Raw genomic sequence first — 21,917 nt, 5'->3', positions numbered from 1 at the left:
TTCTGAATGTTGAGCTTTTAAGCCAACTTTTTCACTCTCCTCTTTCACTTTCATCAAGAGAATGGGAAAGTCTAGAGATCGCTTCAGGAAAATTAGAGATACCAGTCAAAATAGCCATCATTTAAAAGTCTACAAATAACATGCTGGAGAGGGTGTGGAGAAAAGGGAATCCTCCTACACTGCTGGTGGGAATGTAAATTGGTACAGCCATTATGGAAAACAATATGGAGTTTCCTCAAAAATCTAAAAAATATAATTGCCATACGATCCAGCAATCCCATTCCTGGCCATGCATCCAGACAAAACTCTAATTTAAAAAGATACATGTACCCCTATGTTCACAGAAGCACTATTTACAATAGCCAAGATATGGAAACAGCCTAAATGTCCACTGACAGGTGAATGGATAAAAAAAAAAAGTGGCACATGTATCAGTGGAATACTACTCAGTCAGAAAAAAGAAATAAAATGCCATTTGCAGCGACATGAATGAACCCAGAGATGATCATACTAAGTAAATCAGGAAGACAAATACCATATAATATCGCTTACACGTAGAATCTAAAATATAACACAAATGAACGTATCTACAAAACAGAAACGGACTCACGGACATACAGAACAGACTTGTGGTTGCCAAGGGAGCAGGGATGGTGGGGAAGAACAGATTGGGAGTTTGGGAGTAACAAATGCAAACTAATATATATATGTGTGTGTGTGCAACTGAGTCACTTTGCTGTACAACAGAAACTAACTCAACCCTGTAAATCAATTACAGTGTGCTGCGTTCACGCTCGCCTCTTCGTGAGAGCAGAGACTGTGGCCCGCCAGGCTCCTCTGTCCACGGAATTCTCCAGGCAAGGATACTGGAGTGGGTTGCCATGCCCTCCTCCAAGGGAGCTTCCCAACCCAGGGATCGAACCCGGGTCGCTTATGTCTCTTGCATTCTTCTTTACCATTAACAGCACCTGAGAAGCCCTAAACTAGGAAAAAAAAAACAACAATAAACCTATTTCCAGGATTTGATCGGGTCGCTTATGTCTCCTGCATTCTTCTTTACCATTAACAGCACCTGAGAAGCCCTAAACTAGGAAAAAAAAACAACAATAAACCTATTTCCAGGATTTGATCCCTGGAGTGGTCTGGCTCAGAATTTTCATCGATCTCACGGTGTCTTTTACTGCTTACCCACCTGTGTCTGTCTCATCTCAAGTGTAGAAGTTTTGTCATAGCTTTTCCTAGTAATAGCCACCCCCAGCTACATCCTCCCCTCTCCCCCCACCAAGATTGAGCACACAGTAGGTGCTTCAGGAGTTGTCCCTAGATGGGCTGTCCCCAAGACGGTTCCCTGGACAGGGACACCTCTCCTGACACCAGGTGGCAGCATTGGCTAAAAATTCTCTCAGAACTCTGCGTCTAGAGCTGTCAGTCAAGTAAAAATTTAAACTTTTATTTCTGGTACAAATGATAAATATTTTGCATTAAAAATCTGGAATTCAAGTTTTCCTCATACTTCATGCTCCCTCCCTGTCCCAGAACCTTACAAAAATATTTCCGTTTAGAGGAAGCAAGCCGGCACCTGCTCCCTCGGCAAAGTCCAGGTTTGCAGAAAGGCACGAACGGTCTGTGTCAGGGTGGGGACGGCGGCCTCAGAGGCCAGAGTGAGAGGAAGGCGTTGAGATCCATGCTTGGGGCTGTGCCCCCTCTGGTGCAATGATTCTTCCCCTCCTTGCTGCACAGTGGGATGGTGCACAGGGGCCAGGTCCTTCCCAACGGTGGGGCAGGGGTTGTGTGTGGGGAGGTGGGTACGACAGGCACAGACACCTTTCAGGGTCTAAACCTTAGAAGAGTTAAACAGGAGAGTCACAGGCCGTCACATTTTGGGTGCTTGAAAGTGAACACTTCAGGGAGATGGAGGAGGGGAGGCAAGCTTGGAGAAGCCCCCTTCTCCCTGGGTCCCCAAGGAAGGCACGGGGCAGGAGTGGGGGCTGCCTTCATGAGTTAACCCTTGCCACACCACACTCCTTCACAGTCACGGGTGAGGGGGCCAGAGGCTCCGGGATTAGGTGACGGAAGGAAGAGCAATAAGGCCTCGGGTGTCGGAGGTGGGGGGGGCACCCCCTCTGGCGGCTGGGGGAGGGGCAGTGGGTCCCGGGCAGCTGCCTCGGGGACCACCCCTCGTGCCAGCCTGGCTAGGGGTCCTCATCCCAGAGGCACAGCTGCTTCTGGGGCACGTAGAAGTTGAAGCTGTAGCTCTTCTGGCAGCTGCGGATGCCGCACTTGTAGGGCGCTGGGCGGTCGCGGCTGTGGCAGTACTTGAGCATGCAGGGGTACCAGGCCAGGCTCAGACCATAGTGGCAGACGCAGGGCCTCCCGCGGTCCCCCACCTGCCCGCATCGAGGCAGCAACACCTGCTCCCAGGCCTTGGGGAGAGCCTCGAACACGGAGCCATCCACACCTGGGAGAGAAGGCGGGGGTCAGGGGGGGTGGGGGCCTCCCCACATGGCCCCTTTGGGCATCCCAGCACCCCCACAAGCTAAGTGTTATCACCCTTGTTTTACAGATGAGAAAACAGCCCAGAAAGGTTATTGGCCTGGTTAACGTCACACAGTAAGCAGGGACTCAGGACTGTCTTGACTTCAAGGCCTCCACTTGCCCCTGCCAGTGCCACGCCACCCTACGCTTGAAACCATTACTGTGCTGGACATGATGGCACAGAGGTGTGGGGAGAAGGAGCAGGAAAGCAAGGGAAGCTTCTAAAGGAGGTGGTATCTGAGGAGGGCCAGGGAGGGAAGGGCCAGCACAAACATGCTGGGGAAGTCAGGGTGGCCAGCACACAGGGCACACACGGGCGGGGTGCTGGGGGCACAGAGCAGCGACCTAGCCCAGGCTCGGCTCAATGACCACGGGAGGGGCCAGCCCCTGGTCCCTGGGGGACAGCATGTGGCTTCCACCTTGGTCTGGGGTGCAGCCCACAGGGGAGCGGCAGGTGCTGTCGGGGGCACGGCCACAGCTCTGTCGGGCATTTCTAAATCCAGTGGTGCCCTGGGAGGAGCAGGCACTTCTCTTACGCTCAGCCAGCCAGGCAGAAGGACCAGGGACCTGGCATTGGAATGGTGACATCTCTCTGCCCTCCCTACAGAGAGGAGCCGAGGATAGGGCTGGGAAAGATGACCAGGAGATGGGCCAGGAGTGAGGTCACATAGGCCAGGAAGGCAGGGACCACACCATGATGGGAGGCGTTCTCAAGGGTCCTGGGGGAGAAACGCTGGGTCCCCAGAAGGTGTGAAGTGAAGGAGTGGAGGTGAACTCTTGAGAGGCGGCAGCAGAGGTAGCCAGGTGGGAACGGGTGTCTCTGGGCCCCATCCAGACCCTGGTTCCTGCGCATGTCCTCGACAGGTTTCACCTGTGTTCTCACTCAGGGCACAGATGGGGTGGGGGGGTGGAGCTGCCTGGGGAATCCCCTCCCCAGGGCCTAGCAGAGTCACCGTTCTGCGTGTTCCTACATGGAATTGATCCCTTTCATTGACTCCCCTTAATAAAGAGCCACGCAGGCGCCACTTCCTCCAGGAAGCCCTCCCTGACCAGTCCCAGCTGGGTGGAGAACTCCCGTATCTCATCATTGCTCCCCATCATATTCGAGGTGATACAGCAGTGGGCCGCACCCAGCTGACCTTGCTCCAGCCAGAACCGGACGTCCTCCTGGCGGGTGTAGATGGCATCCACGGCCTCAGCACACACGTTGCGGAGATGGGGGCTCAGCAGCGCCCCCTGGCTGAAGTTGACGGCGATGTCCATGTGCATTCGCTCTGGCCCCCGCACCTCCTCAGCCTGCCGGACTGCCCGTGGGTTTTTCTGGGTGGAAGAGAAGAGCTGTTCCCACCCGGCCTCAGTCAGCCCCCTGCCCACTCTTTCCCTGGTCGCTGATTGTTAGACAAGCCCAGGCTGGCTGCCTTCAGATCCTTGGGGCCACCTGCAGGGTGACAGTCAGGGGGAACCAGCCCCCCTCCAAATGGTGGAAAAGCTGATACCCAAGGCACCGTCGAGCCTTTTCAACCCGCCACTGAGCTGACCTCTGAGACCTAAGGGAGAATTCTGACATGTTGCTGGGGGTGGGGGGTGCTGTTGGTGGGCAAGCCAGGCCAACTGTCCCAGGGTCAATGACCGCTGGCGTCCTGTACTTCCCAATATCCAGGTAACTGAATCTCTCTGGGAAAAGCAGACAGAAGGGTGGGACCTAGGACAGGTCCTGCTGAAGAGTTTAGGGGGCTTACCTGAGGCTGGCGAGAGGCCCGGGGTCAGGGAAGGGACTGGGAGCAGGCAATAGGCTGAGGGGTTCCAAAGCTGTGTTGAACACTTTACATGCTCCATCCCACTTAATTCTCACTGTAACCCATCTCTCAGTAAGAAAACAGGGGCTTTGAGGGACTTTCCTGGAGGGCCAGTGGTTAAAAATGAGCTTCAAATGTAGGGGGTATGGGTTCCATCCCAGGTTGGGAAACTAAAATTCCACATGCCCTGTGGCGTGGCCAAAAAACAAAGAAAATAGGGACTTGGAAGGGAGGTGATGTGTCTAGAGTCACCCAGATGGTGAGTGGTGGTGCCACAGCTGAAGGCAGATCTGACTTGCCTCCATCATAAACGGGGAGGGACTGAGGTTGGGGGCAGGAGGAATTTGAGAGATAGGGGTTCGGTGCAGATTAGGGATCTGGGGTTATGGGATCAGGTGTGGCCTGGGGCATAATCAGGGGGTTCAGGATTAGAGGCTGAGTGTGGGGCCAGGGATTAGGTGGATGGGGCAGGGTGGGAGACTGAGGCTGGGGCGGATGGGGTCCAGGCCAGAGCTTAGCTGCAAGGGTGCATGCAGGCTCTGGGGCAGGCCTGGGGTGGGCACTCACCTGCCGGAGCTTGGCCATGGCCTCGCTGGGAATGATCTCATTGTGGTGCAGCCGGGTGACGAAACAGAGAGCCTGGAACTGACTCTGCCCCTTCTCCAGCTCCCCCAGAATCAAGGCCCGGAAGATCTTCACATCCTGATGGGGAAGGGCAGAAGGATGGGGGCTGGTTGGAGGGGGTGAGGTCTCCTCACCAGTCCCCCCACACACACAGTGCTCAGCTCAGACTGCCCTCCCTCAGGGGACACAGGCCTGGACACTGTCCTGCAATGGATACCTCCCTCCCGCTGTCCTGGGAATCTTTTTCTTTCCCATTTAAACCCGTGACTTAAAAGAACACACCACAGATGTTCCAGACCTTTCTGGAAAATTCACATAGTGTACCGCTAGAAAGCTTTCCAAAAACAAGGCTGTTTAAAAGTACGGAACTTCACCTTAAAGGAAACCACCCCTTTGGCACCTGGTTCACTCACAGATGATGCTTCCCTTCTGTGGCACCCCCGTGCTCCCTGTTCAGGGTGAGTCAGGGCCCCTACGACCACCTGACCAGGGTGTCACAAGGCAGAGGCTGCACGTTTTACAAGCACAGATTTCAGAGTTCCTCTCGCTGACTTTCCCATTCAGTAGGTTTGGGGAGAATGCCCCCAGTGCTCTAGTCATCCAGGCTCCTAGACACCAGCATCTCAGATGAAGGTGGCGGGGTCAGGATGGGGTTAAGGGCAGACACAGCAGCAGCTGTTGCCAAGGGTGCTGCGATGGCTCACCTTTCCCCTTCCCTCCCCACTTCCCCTTTCCCCATGGGGTTACTAATGGCCTGACCAGCAGGCCAAGGGCTCCTTCCTGTCACTGACTCACCGTGTGAATCAGGGAGGCCAGAGAGGGAAAGAGGAAGAAGGGAGAGGGGCTGTGGGATGGGGTTCCCTTTCCAAACTGGCTGCTGAAACCCTGGGCACCCTAGGTATCCCTTGCTCCCACCCAGCTCTGTGCCTTGGCTAATGGCTCTCGATGAGACATCAGCAGGTCCCAGTCAGCAGTGGTCTAAGTGTGTGAAGATCCCCCCTGACTGGGAGGGACCCTGGTCACACTGATATTTCCTCCAGGAACCCTAGTGGTCCTGGACCAACACAGAGGGTATAGAGCCTATATAGATACGAATCCTTCAACGACTGTGCCCTAGGCTCACTCACCAAACCTCTCGGTTCACTGAGTGCTTCCTGCCAAGTGAAATGCTCTGAGAATGGGTCTGAGGGGCCCCCCTGGATTCCGGTGTAGGCAGCGAGGGGCCCAGGGTTCCCCTCCAAGCCTGCAGTGTATTAGTGGCGTCCAGCTCACCTCCCAGTTTCTCTAAGCCTCGTTTGTACAGTGGGGATGATGCCACTTTTACCTGGAGGGTTGTGGTGAGGACAGAACAGGCTGGTGTGAAGGGAAACACAGAGAATGCCCGCCCTGAGTCAAGCGCCCAGCGGCGCTGGCTGGGGCCACTGGCCCACCGCAGGTGACTGGTCAGTGCTATCATCCCACAAATCCCCGTGCCCTTTTTGTCCTTTTCTTTGTTTGTTTGTTTTAGAGTCTTTTGATGTAGACCATTTTTAAAGCCTTTATTGAATTTGTTACAATATTGCTTCAGTCTTATGTTTTGGTTTTTGGGTCCCAGGGCATGTGGGATCTTATCTCAGCCCCCTGACCAGGGATCAAACTGGTACCCTCTGCGTTGGCAAGCGAAGTCTTAACCACTGGACCACCAAGGAAGTATCTCCCCACCCACCCCCCATGCCCTTTGGAATTCCTCTGACTCTACAAGGACTTTCGCTACTTCCCTTCACTGTAAATGGTCTCTGGAACATTGAGGGGTGGGAGTGTCCAGGGAGATTTTCCACCAAGACTGTAGTAGACAGGGAGACTGAGGCCCAGCTGGTGAGAAAGGTTATGTTAGGTTCCTCCTGGTCCCAGGCTTGGAGGGAAGGTGAATCACAGCTTGGGTAACCGCAGCTTCCTCTCAGCAGGAAATCCGCTCTCGGGCCATGAGGCTAGGCTCTCCTTGTCCCGCCAAGCCTCGGTCATCCAATCTTCCACACCCTCAGGTTGGCTGAGGGGAGACTGGAGTTGGTACTTGGGTGCATTTTCCGCTCAGTTTTTGCCAGGGGAGACTTGATACCAGACTTCCCCTCCTGGGGCTGAGTTAGGCGGATGTCCCTGGCAGGACCCCCAGGCAGGATCCAAAGTCCGTGTATTTTCAGCCATGACCCTTGAAGAGAATGCCATCTGGGATATTCACAGCATCTTCTCCGATACCACAGGCACGTGCCATAGCCTGTGGTTTGTGGGCTGCCCCAAGCTGGCCTCCTGGTTGGACACTACCCATCTACCACTAGCCAGAGAAAGTATTTAAAATTCTAGACCAGACCAGGGGGTGAACAAAATCTGTCAGAATATTTTCCCTGCTTCTAGATTAAATAACAATGTCAGGACTCAGAGGGAGAGGGAGAGGGTGGGATGATTTGGGAGAATGGCATTGTAACATGTATACTATCATGTAAGAATCGAATCACCAGTCTATGTCCGACGCAGGATACAGCATGCTTGGGGCTGGTGCACGGTGATGACCCAGAGAGATGTTATGGGGAGGGAGGTGGGAGGGGGGTTCATGTTTGGGAACGCATGTACACCCGTGGTGGATTCATGTCAATGTATGGCAAAACCAATACAGTATTGTGAAGTAAAATAAAGTAAAAATAAAAATTAAAAAAAAAATAAAATAGCAACAACAACAAAAAACAACAATGTCAATGACAACAGCAAAATGCTACCAAAATGGTAACCTGACTGCAGGTGAAGCGAGGGGATGAGAATTTTTTGTTGAGATAGATTTCTTCTATGTCTCTCATTTATTTCTGCAGGACAAAGATTTACTGAAGTTTATAACTGGTAGGGACAAGTCACTGTTACCATGAGTCAAAAAGGATATACTGTCCCATTCAAATCTTCACAACAACAGGAGGTAGGAAGTATGATTATTACTGTGTTTGGAATGGATAACTTGCTCAAGGTCATGAGACCAAGAGGAAATGCAGCCAAAATTTTTAACCCAGGCAGCCTGCCTCCAAAATCCAAACTCTCACAACCATAATGCACAACTGCTTCTAGGTCAACTAATCCAATGTCTTTGATGCCCAGTGACAGACCAGATGGTAAGGCGTCTGCCTGCAGTGCAGGAGGTTCAGGTTCGATCCCTGGGTCAAGAGGATTCCCTGGAGAAGGAGACAGCAACCCACTTCAGTATTCTTGGCTGGAGAGTTTCATGGACAGAGGAGCCTGGTGGGCTACAGTCCCTGGGGCTGCAAATAGTCGGACACGACTGGGCAACTACCACTTTCACTTTCTAAAGAAACTAAATCTCAGGCCCAGAGAGAGAGTGTGGCCTGCCCGCAGCCACACAGCCAGTGAGTGACAGAAGAGAACGCGGGGCCCTCTTCCTGCCGTGTGGTTTGCGTGTCCTCTGCAGACCTGCCCCAGGACGATGGTGGCTCCCATTCAAGGCTGTGTGTGACTAACAGTCAACAGCCTCTGATGCAAACATCAGGGAAAGATGACACAGGATCACCTTTCCAATCCCTCTTCCTGCTCTGCCCAGGGCCTCTGTAAACTCTGAATTTTCCAACCTTCTTAATCTGTATCTCCAGGAAACCAAGTTCCCTGTGCTGAGCCTGGGAGGGAGACAGCAGTCCAAGCAGCTGGATCTCTGTGGCTCCATCATCATGACCAGTGTCTCTCCTACCTTCTACTCCCCACACCTCAGACTCACTCCTAGGGCCCCCTTTCCCTCCAGCACAGAGGACAGGGCAGGGGAGAGGGCCCCTTGCTTCAGGGAACATCTGACCAGATGCTAAGCCCCCAGCTTTCCTCCCTGCCCAAGAATCCCCTGGGATGATCCACCCAGATGCGGCCTAATGCCCAAGGCAGACGACACAGCTGGGAAGAGCACATGGCAGGCTTTTCAGGCCCAGGTCTCAGGCTAGGACATCCAAAATGGGCAGTTTCTATAAGGCTCCTTCTTCCACGGGCTCCTAGGAACCTCCAGCCCCCCAGGAGCAGGCCACCAGGAAGAAGAGGAGGGGACGGTACCAGGGCTGAAACTGGGCCACACAGAGGGGATGGTCACAGAGATACAGCAAGTCCCCTATAGGAACTTTCAAGCTGTGAACATTCAAAGATGCATCTGGTTCCAGCAAGGAACCAGAACCTGAGCCATCAATGTCAGGCATGAATGAAATTGCAGCTTGCCTTCCGTCTCCTATTTCTGATGATCCTTCAGCTGCACCATCTCCCACCTCCTCTCCCTCCTCCAGTTGGTAACTCCTCTTGCCTGTTCACTCGATGCCAGCCCCTGTATGACAGCTGTTGTACAGTACTACTGTACTTTTCAAAGTACGGTATTGTAAGATTAAAAATGTTTTACTTTTTGTGTTTTTTAAAATGTATTATTTGTGTGAAAAGTATAAACCCAACACAGTACGGTACTATATAGCCAACTGTGTTAGTTGGGTACCTGGGCTAACCTTGATGGACTTAACGAACAAACTGGACTTATGAACGTACTCCCAGAAGGGAGCTCATTTGTATGTAGGGAACTTACTGTACTGAGGATTTGCTGAAGTCCTTTGTGGGTGGTTTAAAGGTTCTCAGAGAGCAGGATAGTTAAGAGCAAACGCTCTGGAGCCAGTGCTGCCCGCGTTCAAATCCTGGCTTTGCTGATACACGCCATGTCATCCTGGGGGATTCACTGGACCTCTCTGTATCTTAGTTTCCACATGTGTAAAATGAGTACAAGCAACAATACCTACACCTCAAGGAATTCCTGTGAGGAAAGATGAGTGAAAGGTCTCAGAACAGCATGGGCTGGACTCCCTCAGTTTTTCTCTAGAATTGTTGCAATCCCTGGCCTAGCTCCAACTGTGATCAACTCCAGACCTGCAGAGGCAAGGAAAAAGAGCTTTCTTCCAGAGACACACCAGAGCCCCAGAGAAGTCAGGTGACTCTGCTGGAGCTTGCAGGTAATCAGCAAATCGGTGGGAGAGCGCCGACTAGCATCACCTGGAGCAGGGCCTTCACAGGCGGCAGGGTAGGGCAGTGGGCAACACCAAGGTCAGGGCCCCAGTCTTCAAGGGACTCATAGGGGAAGCTGACCTACAACTGAAGTCAGCGCCCATGATGAGGCCTAGGGTTGAGGCTTATGCAAAGTACTATAGGGTAAAGGTGAAAGTGAAAGTCACTCAGTTGTGTCCGACCGGTCCCTTTAGGCAGGGGGCTGGGAAGGGTGGAGGGAGGGAGCAGAGGTCCTCAACATTTTTGGCACCAGAGACAGGTTTTGTGGAAGACAATGTCCCCACGAACCAGGTTGGGGCGGGGGAGGCATGCATGGACGGATGGTTTGGGGATGATTCAAGCGCGTTCCATTTGTTGTGTGCTTTATTGCTATTGTTATATCAGCTTTGCCTCAGATCATCAGGCACTAGATCCTGGAGGCTGGGAACCCCTGTACTAGACTGAAGGATACTTCACTGGTTCTGGACAATGAGAGGATAGGGGGCTTTCTAGGCAAGAGAGAGGCAATTACAGAAAATGTGTGTGTGTGTGCTGTGTGCTCAGTCGTGGAGCAACCCCATGGACTGCAGCCCACCAGGCTCCTCTGTCCATGGGATTTCCCAGGCAAGAATACTGCAGTGGGTTGCCATTTCCTCCTCCAGGGGCTCGTCTCGACCCAGGGATTGAACCTGCGTCTCTTGCACCTCCTGCATTGGCAGGCAGGTTCTTTACCATGAGCGCCACCTGGGAAACCTCAGGTGAATAAATTACAGAAGATGAATAATGAATAAATTACAGAAGCTGGGGTGTACAAAGGCATCTTAATGCCCCCTCATCCATCTCTTCACACTATCGTCTTATGATCTGCCTAATGCCCTTCCAAGGCTTCTTTACATAAAGTGTACCCCCCAGAGGCTGGCATCCACATCTTTGCTGACAGTTCTGAGCATTGAACCAAAGAGGTGGCGGTTTCCAGAATAAGCGAGGCCATGTGCCTTTCTATGAGGTGATGCCTGTCGGGGATGCCCCGTCCCATCCTGCCCAGCATCCTTCAGGACTCAGTTCACATGCATCCATCACCCCCACCAACTCTCCAGCAGAGTTGGCCAGGTCCAATCCCTACCTTCCTCCCACTGTGTCTGGAAGGACCTCTTTCCTTGTCTTTCCTTCCAGACTCAACTCCTTGAGGCTGGGATAGTATATTATTTGCAGTGTATCCCCACCGACTAGAACACAACAGGTGCTCAATACATATCTGGAAATGAATAAATGAAGGATGGACTGAACACACAAGAGCAGGCCAGGGTCCTAAGGAAAGTGATGGGAGTACCAGGGAGGGGAGGGAGGGAGGGAGGGGAAGGCAGTGGTGGAAGGAAGAGGCTGGTGGGAGGGCAGGGACAGGGTCTGAGAGCCCAGTGAAAGTCTGAGCTTCATCTAGCAGACCACTGGAAATAATCACTGGATTTTCGGCTTGGAGGTGACATGCACGAATCCCTGGCTTAGAGCTGAATCAGAAACTTGAGCTGTGCTAGTCAGGGTGCATCTTATCTAAACACCTTGGAAGGGCCCCAGTCCTCGTGTAGTGTCTTCTGCCTGGGCAACAAGTCCTCCATGCTGGGCCCCTGGCTCAGGACAGCGGCTCCACCTTATCTATGCATTGTCCTCAGTCTGACACAAAGCTGAGTGAAGGCACCCATGCTCTGGGGCCTCGATCGAAACCTCTTGCCCCCAACAAGAAGACGGTTCTTCTTGGGCTTCCTTGTACCCGGGCTCCTGCATACTGGCAGCTACAGCTACGCTTTTGGCTTCTAGAGGTTCAGGGGAGCTTTTTCATGCTCCAGTGAGGTTCCAGCAGGGGACGTGACCTTCAAGGTCACCTAGCTGCAGGGCCAGCCCCAGGCGCCCAGATTTTCTAACTCCAGCTCCCCGCTGAGCCCTCTCCCAGATATTCTATTCTTCCCTGCATCCACTCCCAGCCCTAGACCCTCTGTATCTCATAGAGAGAAGGCTGTTCTGGGAAAAGCAGGGGGTAGCCCTCTGCACTTACATGAGCCAGGCTTCTGCTGCTGCCTTCCGGGGGAGAGGCTCTAGGGAAAGCTCGGTGTTGGGGACAGGAGGTGACCCCGAAGACAGAGCCCATGGGAGCGCTGATGACCCTGGCGCTGTCACACAAGCCCGACTGCCAGCTTCCAGAATGAAAGGGGGAAACAAGCCTCTCTTGTTTTGACTGCTGTGGGGTTTTATGTTACAGCCAAGTCGAATCGTAACTGCACACACAGACAGACACCTGCTTGCCCCCATTTAGGGGCCACGTGGCCACAGCTTTCACCCAGAGGTGCTGATTTTTCAACGATCTCCCACCCTTCACCCCGCGGCACCAGGCCCCCCACGCCCCTTGTGCTGGAGCCCACACTTCCGCTCGGCCGTGGGCCCCTCCTCTCTTGCACCCCTAGGAGCATGTTCCCGCCCCCATGGCCTCTCCCAGGAGTCTCCATGCCACCCCCTTTCTCTTGATCAGTGCAGCACCCCTTGCATGTAGTCACACACGCCCATTTCTCCCCACAGTCTCTCCACACCCTTCTCCCGCCCTCCCTTCTTCCTCCAAAGTCTCTCTCTCTCTCTCACACACACACACACACACACACACACACACACAGCATCTTCCATGCCTTCTCACACATCAGCCTCTGCACCCCACCGCACACAGGCTGTTACACTCACCTACCTCCAGGCACTCACACCAGCCTCTCCCAGTTCACCTCCCCAACCTAGCCTGGCCGACCGCCCCCCCACCCATCCTGCCCTCCTTCCCACCGCAAGCTCCCAGTTCCCCCACCCACCCCCCCACCCCCCGACTCCAAGCGCCCTTCCTCAGCCACCTTTTCCAGAAAGCCCACCATCGGAAAGTGCGGGGAGGCTCTCCCATCTCAGACCTCGCTGCCACCCAGCCCTGGACCACAGGGGAACTGAAAACAAAGAGGGCCAGACAGTGGAGCTCCTGTGCTCTGCTGGGCTGCTCAGTCATGTCCAGCTCTTTGCTACCTACCCCATGGACTGTAGCCCGCCAGGCTCCTCTGTCCATGGGGATTTTCCAGGCAAGAATACTGGAGTGGGTTGCCATGCCCTCCTCCAGAGGAATCTTCCCAGCCCAGGGATCGAACCCAGGTCTCCTGCATTGTGGATTCTTTATCATCTGAGCCACCAAGGAAATCCAGGAATACTGGAGTGGGTAGCCTATCCCTTCTCCAGCGAAACTTCTCCATCCAGGAATCAAACTGGGGACTCCTGCATTGCAGGTAGATTCTTTACCAGCCAGTCTACCAGGAAAGCCCATGGTGGAACTGACCTTCCCTCAAAAGCCCTCTCCCAGCCCACCTCTGGGGCACTGTGGTTACACAGCCCAGGCTGGAGGCCACGCTCCAGGTCCCCGCGGAGCACCTGCTCCTCTCTCCCCCTGCCCCTCGGACGGCACACACCATCTCCTGGGAGCTTCCTCTGCCATCTTGCTCTCCTTCCTGGCACACCGGAGTATGAGGTTTTGAGGCCCATCCTGAGCCAACCCAAATATTTACTGCTCGGCTCCTAGCTGGAGCTGCTTTATACCTAGAGTGGGGCTGGCTTCCCTGTGCTGGGGAGGTGAGAGGTCAGCCTGGAGAGGCAGCCAGGGAACAGGGCCCTCCTCACCCGCACTGGCCGCCCCAGGACAGGCACAGGAGCACCTGGGCTGCTCTGGCTGGACCCCTGGAGAGGCACAGAGGCAAATGGAAATCAACCCAAAGCCAAGCCAAGCACACTCCCCAGCTGGTGCCGGGATTATGAGATGCCTGCAGACCCCAGGGGCTATGCCTACACAGAGACTCCCTGTTACAGGTCATCCGTGCAACCACTTGCTGGGGGCAGTGCCCCCTGCCCTCCCCCAGGCCCCCAGCGCTCCGTCAGCCAAATCCCAAAGGTCACCACTGTCCCGACTGCTCCAGGAACAATGTGTGGCTTTATGTGGATCAAATGCACCCCAACGTCCCGCTGACTCAGGGCTCCTGAGACGGGGCTCCACGCTTCCCGCTCACTCACATTCCCAGCCCCAGCGCCTCCCTCCCTCGCCCCCAGCCCTTCATCAGAATCTTCCCCCGCCCCCCTGTGGGGGCCAGCCACTTCAACACTTGCCAACTGAAAGGACGGGAGTCCTAATGATGCCTGGGTCCCCAGAAGAGGAACAATCTGCTTGGCTGTGTTAGGAAGGAGGGCTGGGGCCCTGGCTGGAACTGCTAGTTCTCTTCTCACTTGCCTCTGCTGGCCTCTGCTTTGCTGAGGCCTCTTATTCACTTCTCACAACATGTCTCCAAGCCGTCATATGGCATTTGTGTTGTGTCTGAGCCTGGGGCTCAGAGAGGTTAAGTGACTTGTCAAGCCACATGGCTGGTCAAGGGCAGAAAAATGTACAGCAAGTGCTTAGAAGTATCTATTTAAAAAATGGTCCCCTCACTCCCATGGTCTCTCCAGCAGCCACGGCGGGAGGGCAAAAGGGAATATCCCAGGCTCAGTGAAGAGGTCAAAACTCAAAATTCATGGTGGGGCATGTGGTGAGCTTCCGGGGAGGGGTCCAGCCCAAGTCTGTAAGCAGGAAAGTTTCTCCATAGATGTGTCCCTCTGCACCAAGGCTCTTTTCAGCCTCCTTCTTCCTCTTCCCTCCCCTGTTCGGGTTTCTTCAGCCTCCGGGAAGGAGCCCATTTATATGTCACAGCAAGCACAGGCAGTCAGAACACAGTGGAAGAATCCCTGGGTCCCCATCCTGGATCGTTAGCTACTGATCTTGTCCAAGTCACTACACAGGCATGAGCCTCAGTTTGCACATCTGCGAAATGGATGCAATACTCACCATTCGATGTAGTGGTGAGGATCAAATGAGGCCAGGTGTGTGAATGCCACTGTCAGTGTGTGATCTGAGTGACCACTCAGTGTGTGAGACCCAGACAGCTGTGATTCTTCCCTCAAAGCTGGCCTCGGTCTCACCGGCACCACCTCTGTGACCCTTGGGAAGCCTCACAGGAAGACCCTCACTTCCGTTTCTCCCCCATCAATAACAGAAGGTCACTCACTTGTCCCAGGTGGCAGTCCTCACTGGACAACCGGGATCCTTTGCCAGGACTCCACCTGGACATAAGTACTCAGAGAGTGGGAGGCACAGGCCAGCCTGCACCTTGGGGCAGGGCTGCTGATCCCTAACACAAGGAGGGCTTCCTCAGACATGGCAGAGGGACTGCTGTTAGAACCTGGGGCCCCACGGGCACAAGCCGGGCGGTTCTCTCTGATGACTCCTCATAAACTCCTGTGGGGAAATGCCCTGGGCACCACAAAGCTCTGGGCCTCTGCTGAAAGCACCTCTACCGTAATCTGTTCCCCGAAAGACACCCTCTCCATCACGTGCCTCCACTACTGATCACCAAACTGCAGGGACCCAACCTAAGCTGGGGAGGCGGACACTGCACCCTCAGAGGCTGTCCTGCCTGACACCCCTGTGATGAGATATCCTGTTAGAACAAACAGCCGCAGGTATCAGTCTGGCCATTTGTACATTCCCTATCTTTGCTGACTCTCTCACAGCCTGCAGCTGCTCCCCCTACCCAGACAGGGAGCCCCCAAGGCACGGATGACTGCGCTCTCTGGACTGCTCCTTCCTCTGACCCCCACCCCTCAGGGCATGGGTGCCCAGGGCATGGGTCCCTTGAAGTGACCTCGAGCTGACCTGCCCTGTTGTATGGACCCCTTTATCTTGGCTCTGGGCTTCCTTGGTGGCTCAAGCAGGAAAGAATCTGTCTGCAATTCAGGAGACCCAGGTACAGTCCTTGGGTCAGGAAGATCCCCTGGAGAAGGGCATGGCAACCCACTCCAGTTTTCTTGCCAGGGGAATTCCACGGACAGAGGAGCCTGGTGGGCTACAGTTCATGGGGTCACAGAGAGTCGGACATGATTGAGCAACTAACACACACGCACACACACACACACACACACACACACACATCTTGGCTCCAGCCCGTGGCCCCTCTTGGCCCCCACCCTCCACACATTTGGAGTCTGGCTCCTTTCTCCCTCCTCCTGTTGCAGCCATGGTTCACCACCACTCCCACCTGCCCTTTGTAGCTGCACATGACTTTCTCTTATCTTTCAGTCCCACCCTCCCTGCCCAGTCAGCACCAAACCACACCGCCTGAACATGACTCATCCCCCTCCCCCAGATTCTGGACACTCAGATGATAAGAGATACCCAGAGGGAAAGAGAACTTGGATGGGGACAGCAACCTGGGGGAAGGGGACCAAGGCGACTATCAGATCAAAAGCCAGGCTGGAGAGTCAGGATGGTGACATGCCCAGTGAGTCTGTACATCTGGGTATGATTACATGCATAGGCTTTGGATTATAAAGAAGGGCATTGCCTACGGAGACCATATGATGAATCAGCATTCTCGTGCTAAGGGCACCGAAAACGCGGCCCCAGGTCGCGTTTAAACACATTAGGGTTATTGTGGATAGAAACACAGGTTTCAACTAAATGACTGAGTTGGGACTTGACCTTCATTTCACAGTCTAACCTCGTGCCTCCTCCAAGTCCCTCCATCCCTGGAGCAACTCTGTCAGGGCGTCCCAAACGTTCCTGCTCATTGGAATCACCAGGGGCTCTTTAAAAACCCTGCTGTCTGGTTCCCACCCTGAGACATTTGGACTTAATTGGTCTGGAGTACAGCCGAGGCACTGGGTTTTCAAAAGCTCCCCAGGCGATTCAAATGTGCAGCGAAGTTTGGGAGCCACCGAGCTGCAGCATGGTTTTTGAAAGCTGTGCCCTGAACTGATGGTCAGCAGCCTGTGGGCAGGGCTTACGGTCACACACGATGGTGATTTGGTAGCCTGGAGGGCCTTGTGGAGTGTGTGATCCTTGCCCGGGCTCTGTGTCCTACAGTGGGCTGATCACTGTGACAGTTTTACTGGCTTCAGGTCCAGCGTGGCAGGGTGGGGAGGGCCAGGTGGTGCTGGAGGAGGCAGAGGGTTGGAGGGGTGTGGACAGGGCGCTGGGGCAGGGGTGCGACCGGCTGGAGGAGGGCTATATTGCATCCAGCACAGGGGGCCTTGCTGCTGCCCTGAGCAGCAGGACACAAGAGGGATGACTGCTCCCTGCGGAGGGGCTGGCCAGCAACTCTGGAGTGTGATGGCTAACTTCCCATGTACATTTCACTGGGCTGAGAGATGCCCACAGAGCTGATAAAACATCTTTTCTGGGTGTGTCTGTGAGGGTGTCTTGGGAAGATACTAGCATGTGAAACAGGAGCCTGAGTAGAAGGTGGCCCTCGCCAGAGTGGGTGGGCATCATCCAATCCATTGAGGGCGTGACAAGAACAAAAAGGGTGGAGAAGGGGAAATCTGCTCTCTCTGCGTGAGCTGGACATCCATCTTCTCCCGCCCTTAGACGTCAGTGCTCCTGGTTCTCAGGCCTCTGCCCTCACACTGGAAAGACACAGGCCTTCCTGGGCCTCCAGCTGACAGACCACAGACTTCTCTGCCTTCATAATTGTGCGAGCCAACAACTCCTCAAATAAAATCTCTTCTACAGCTCTGTGGTGGTGGTTTAGTCACTAAGTCGTGTTCGACTCTTTTGCACCTCCAATGGACTGTAGCCCACCAGGCTCCTCTGTCCAAGGGATTTCCCAGGCAAGAATAAAGTGGAGTGGGTTGCCATTTACTTCTCCCAGGGAGATCTTCCCCACCCAGGGATCCAACCCATGTCTCCTGCTTAGCAGGCAGATTCTTTACCACTGAGCCACCTGGGTGTATTTCCGTCCTATTATTTCTGTTCTGCGGGCCTGGGTGTATTTCTCTTCTATTATTTCTGTTCTGCGGGGGAACTCTAATACATGGAGCTTCAGAGAGAAGGTTCTGATGAGGGACTAAGGCTCTTCCAGGCTCAGTGCTGTCTTTCTGTGTGACTTTGGGTCTGTTGTTCAACATCGTTGCATCCGAGCTTAGCACAGAGGGTCCCTGCTGAGATGCGACGTGAGCCAGTGATAATTATGAAAGTCAGTGGCTTCTATTTCTGGAGCATTGGGTACGGCAGATGATACACAGTGAGTATTTCCTGTACGTGGCTCAGTTTAGTTCTCACAATGGCCATGGGAACAGTACCATTATCATCCCCATTTTACAGATGAAAAAATGAAGGTTTGGAGAGATCAAGTAGCTTGCCCAGAGTTAAACTACGTCTGTCTCCTTTCAGTTTGGACTGTTTCCCAAAGGTGACAAAGCGGCCAATGTTACTATCCCCAAATGGACTAGGGACTGTTCCCAAACCATCCACAAACGGATTTGGTACGTGGAGTAAAAGAAACACCAGATCCAGGACTTTTTCCTACAAGAAAAGTCATTACTTCTAGATAGAAGCTTCTCTTGGAAATCTGCCAGAGACCTTGAGGACTGGGCGAGCAACAAGAGAGGTGACCCACCCCAAAAATATCCCTTATAAAAGCTGCTCTGGCCAATGCAGACCATGGACTAGGGTGGGGATAAAGGCTATTCCACTCCACTCCCAGCCTTCTCCAACTCCACCCCACCCCAGGCCAGCTGAGAAATCCAGAGTAGGAAGGGACCTTGGAAAGCTGGTTCCCTTCGGTGATTTTCACTCTCAGTTCCCTCCCTTGCTGATGAAACTGGAGATGCCAGAGGGCGGGTGTGAAATGCCAGCTTCTGGGTCAGAGGTTACTCTGAGAAGCTGCAGGGAGGTTTGAACTGCTGCGGGGATTAAAATGAGGCTCTTACAATCAGTTCCAAATGGATTCTCTAACTGGGCAGTTGGCCCCTCACTTTACCCTCAGCCCCAATCCCCAGGCCTGCACCCCACTGCCACTGGCCTCTCCCCTACCCTCAGGATAGGGCAATAAAACCTTCCAAGCTGCAGCTAGAGGCTATAAAAGCTGAGCCCTACTCGTTGACTCTCTGACGGGTGTCCTACCCACAGTCTTGGCTGCTGGAGTGGTCCCACGGATGGGGAAGTCTCTCGAGGGTTCCTGAACTGCCACAAAACAATGCGCAGTGGGGTAGGAGGGTGGGAGACTCCCGGGCTGGCCTGAGGCTCACTCTCAAGGACAAAGGGTTTCAGTGGCAGGTTGGAGGGGATGCTCAGACTCCTGCTTCCCCTATTTGGGTTTTCCAGGAAAAGAACAGACTTGACAAAATTTCCCTGGAGTTTAAGTGGGGAGGTAGGAGGTGTTCCTGCCCTGTCAGGTTCCCGCTCTCCACTCACACACTCACCTGCCCCTGCCTGAATTGAGAACCCAGCTTAGGCCTGCTCAGTAAGGAAGGGATCACACAGCCCTCCCAATCGCAACACTCAAGCACCCCTACCCCCACCCCACCCCCTCAACTGGTCTCCCTGCATCCCTGGTCAGTGACAGCCCAATAGCCCAGGGACAGATCAGCCGTCAAGCCCCACCTCCACTGTCTATGGGATCCCTGGCCCCTAACCTGGTATATCATCTATGGCAATGTGGCTGGGTCCCTAGGTGACTCTGCAAACTTTGCCCTGACTCCTCTCAAGCTCTGGTCTCCAAGAGGAAGGAGAGAGAGGCGGCTCAGATAGCTGCCCCAGAGCCCTGGGCTTTCCCCACTGCTGGCTGTCTCATCGGCTTCCCCTCTCCCCTTCCCTAGAGCCTCCCAGGGCCTCTTTCTACAGGAGAGGGAGGTGGGGAGCATGCTTCAGTTGATCAGGAGACTCCCTTGAGTACCACACCTCACCCACCTTCTTTCCTGCCAGGGTTCCCGCCCCTGGGTCACCGTTACTCGCTGCCCTTCCAGGCCCGCTTCCTGATAACCCTGAGCACCTCCATTCTCTACCCCACCTCACAATCCAGGGGACCAGGCCCACCTACGTGTTCCCTTCACCAAACACACACACACACACACACACACACACACAGAGGAGAGGCTGGTCTTTACCCCCTTCCCACCTACTTGTACACACACGCGCACACACACACACACACACACACACACACACACCCTTCCCACCTACTTGTTCCCTTCACCACACACACACAGGACAGGCTGGTCTTTATCCCCTTCCCCAGAATCTGAGCCAAAACTGAGGGTTGGTCAGCCCTTCAAGCAGGGTAAGAGGTGGCACCTCTCCCAGAGCCTGGGGACCTCACCTGGGGCCTCTCTCCAGGTCCTCCACTGCAAGTTCCCCAGACTTTCATTCCAGAGAGAAGAGGTGGCTTCTCCTTGGCCTGGGGGACATGTAGCACCACCCAGGAACCCCCTTCCCCAGCCCAGGGAAGTGAAACAAGGAGAGGTGGTACATAGACTCCAAGATGTCAGGGCTGGGAGACCTGGAGTCTCCCTCTTGTTCCTGTACAGAGGTGTGAAAGGTGGCCTAGAGAAGGAAAGGGACTTGCCCTAGGTCACAGTGAGAACCCGGGACCTCTGATGCCTGGCCCAGGACTTTTTCCTGATAAAGCCTGAGGGAATTACTCCAGAAAGGGAGACGGGGTTATTAACATTGACTCTAGTAGGGTCAGCACCTGGAGGGCGCGGGGAGACCTGGAAGAGGAAGTGCGGAGCTAGCTGGTTAGAGGGCCTCGGCGCCCAGGGTAAAAAGGTGAAAGGCCGCAAGGGAGAGTCTGAAGGGCAGCAGAGCAGTTCGTGGGGGAGAATGACGGGCGCTGGGGAGCAGGGCAAAGAGGTGTGGAGAAGACCCGCGTGACCTTGGCTAAGTCGCGTCTCTGTCCCTCTCCTGGCCCAGTTCTCTGGCCAGCAGACGGGACCCTCTCAGGCACGCAGATTTCCCCCCTCCGCCCCGCCGCCGGGCAACCGACGGTGCCTCACCTTCTTAAAGTCGGCGGTGAAGGAAATGAGAGTGCCGTCGGGCTTGCGCAGCTCCAGGCTGATGCTGTCGGCGTCGCTGTCCGCCTGCAGGCTCTCCTCGGTCACCTGGCCGTCAGGCAGCCGCACCCGCACCCGCAGCTCCGACGGCGAGCTAGCCCCGGCCCCCGCGCCCACGCCGCGCGGCGCCCCCAGCAGCGGCACGAGCAGCGGCAGGAGCAGCAGCGCGGGGGACGCCCGGGGGACCCCGCAGCGGCCGGGCGGGCGCATCCCCTGGAGCCGCCGCCGCCCTCGCGGTCCCGGCGCGCCGCGAGCGGGCAGGGAGCTGCGGGGCCAAACTTTGCCCGAACTTGGAGGCTAGTTCACGGCGCGGGGGCGCGGCTCCCCCTGGGGCTGGGGGCTCAGCCGCGGGGCGCCAGGACGTGGCGCCGAGGCACGTGGGCTGCGCTCCGCCGCGCGCCCCCCGGCGGCTCCGAGGCGGACGCCGCGCTCCCGGGGCCGGTCCGCCTCCCAGTCCCAGCGCGGCGCCTCCCGCGGCCCCCGACTCCGGAGCTCCGAGACTCTGTTTTGCACTTTTCATTCAATCCCACCCCCCGTCACTTCCTTCAGAAAACAGAAACCACCAGGACCTGCCTTAAAGAGACCGCTCACCTCTCGGCCCTTAAAGGGCCCGCGGCGGCTCTCCCCGCGCTCGGCGGCGGGCGGGGCGGACCGGCGCGGGGCTGACCGGCGCGCGGCGGCCTGGTGGGAACTGGGTTTCTCAACCGCGCTCCCTCCCCGTCTCGCCCCGGCAGCGACCGGGCTGGCCCGGGAGTTGACTCTCCTGGCAGATCCCTTCCTCCCAGCAGGGGCGGGACGGGTGACTCTTCCCCCGCCTCCCCTCCCCCGGCCCCGTCCTTCTTTTTGGCCCGTTCTTGTGCCACGTGGATGAAAGAATCGGGCTTGGTGTTTTAGGGGTTTTGTTTGGTCTTTTCGGTTTCTCCGAGGGGGCGAATTTCCTCACTGCTTCTGCAAAATCGGACCTCACCTCGCGTTCAGCCTTTTGACTGCCATAGATCAGGAGAGAGAGGGGCTGAGGTT

The 21,917-nt window shown here is 55.2% G+C and overlaps 1 protein-coding gene across 1 annotated transcript; it reads right to left on the bottom strand.

Annotated features, from left to right (window-relative positions):
* Window positions 1–1,429: 1,429 nt before the first annotated feature.
* OAF (out at first homolog) lies at window positions 1,430–21,715 on the bottom strand. The gene is made up of 4 exons (XM_069554614.1): window positions 20,841–21,715; window positions 4,899–5,033; window positions 3,675–3,855; window positions 1,430–2,458 (listed from the first exon to the last, which is right to left on the bottom strand). Exons 1-4 carry the CDS (start codon window positions 21,105–21,107, stop codon window positions 2,193–2,195), a joined length of 849 nt encoding a protein of 282 aa, XP_069410715.1. The 5' UTR covers window positions 21,108–21,715; the 3' UTR covers window positions 1,430–2,192.
* Between the last annotated feature and the right edge of the window lie 202 nt (window positions 21,716–21,917).

The sequence above is a fragment of the Ovis canadensis genome, chromosome 15 (assembly GCF_042477335.2).
Source record: "Ovis canadensis isolate MfBH-ARS-UI-01 breed Bighorn chromosome 15, ARS-UI_OviCan_v2, whole genome shotgun sequence".
NCBI classification, from domain to species: Eukaryota; Metazoa; Chordata; class Mammalia; order Artiodactyla; family Bovidae; genus Ovis; species Ovis canadensis.
The sequence above is the reverse complement of the archived record's forward strand: the minus strand, read 5'-3'. Positions and strand labels throughout refer to the sequence as shown.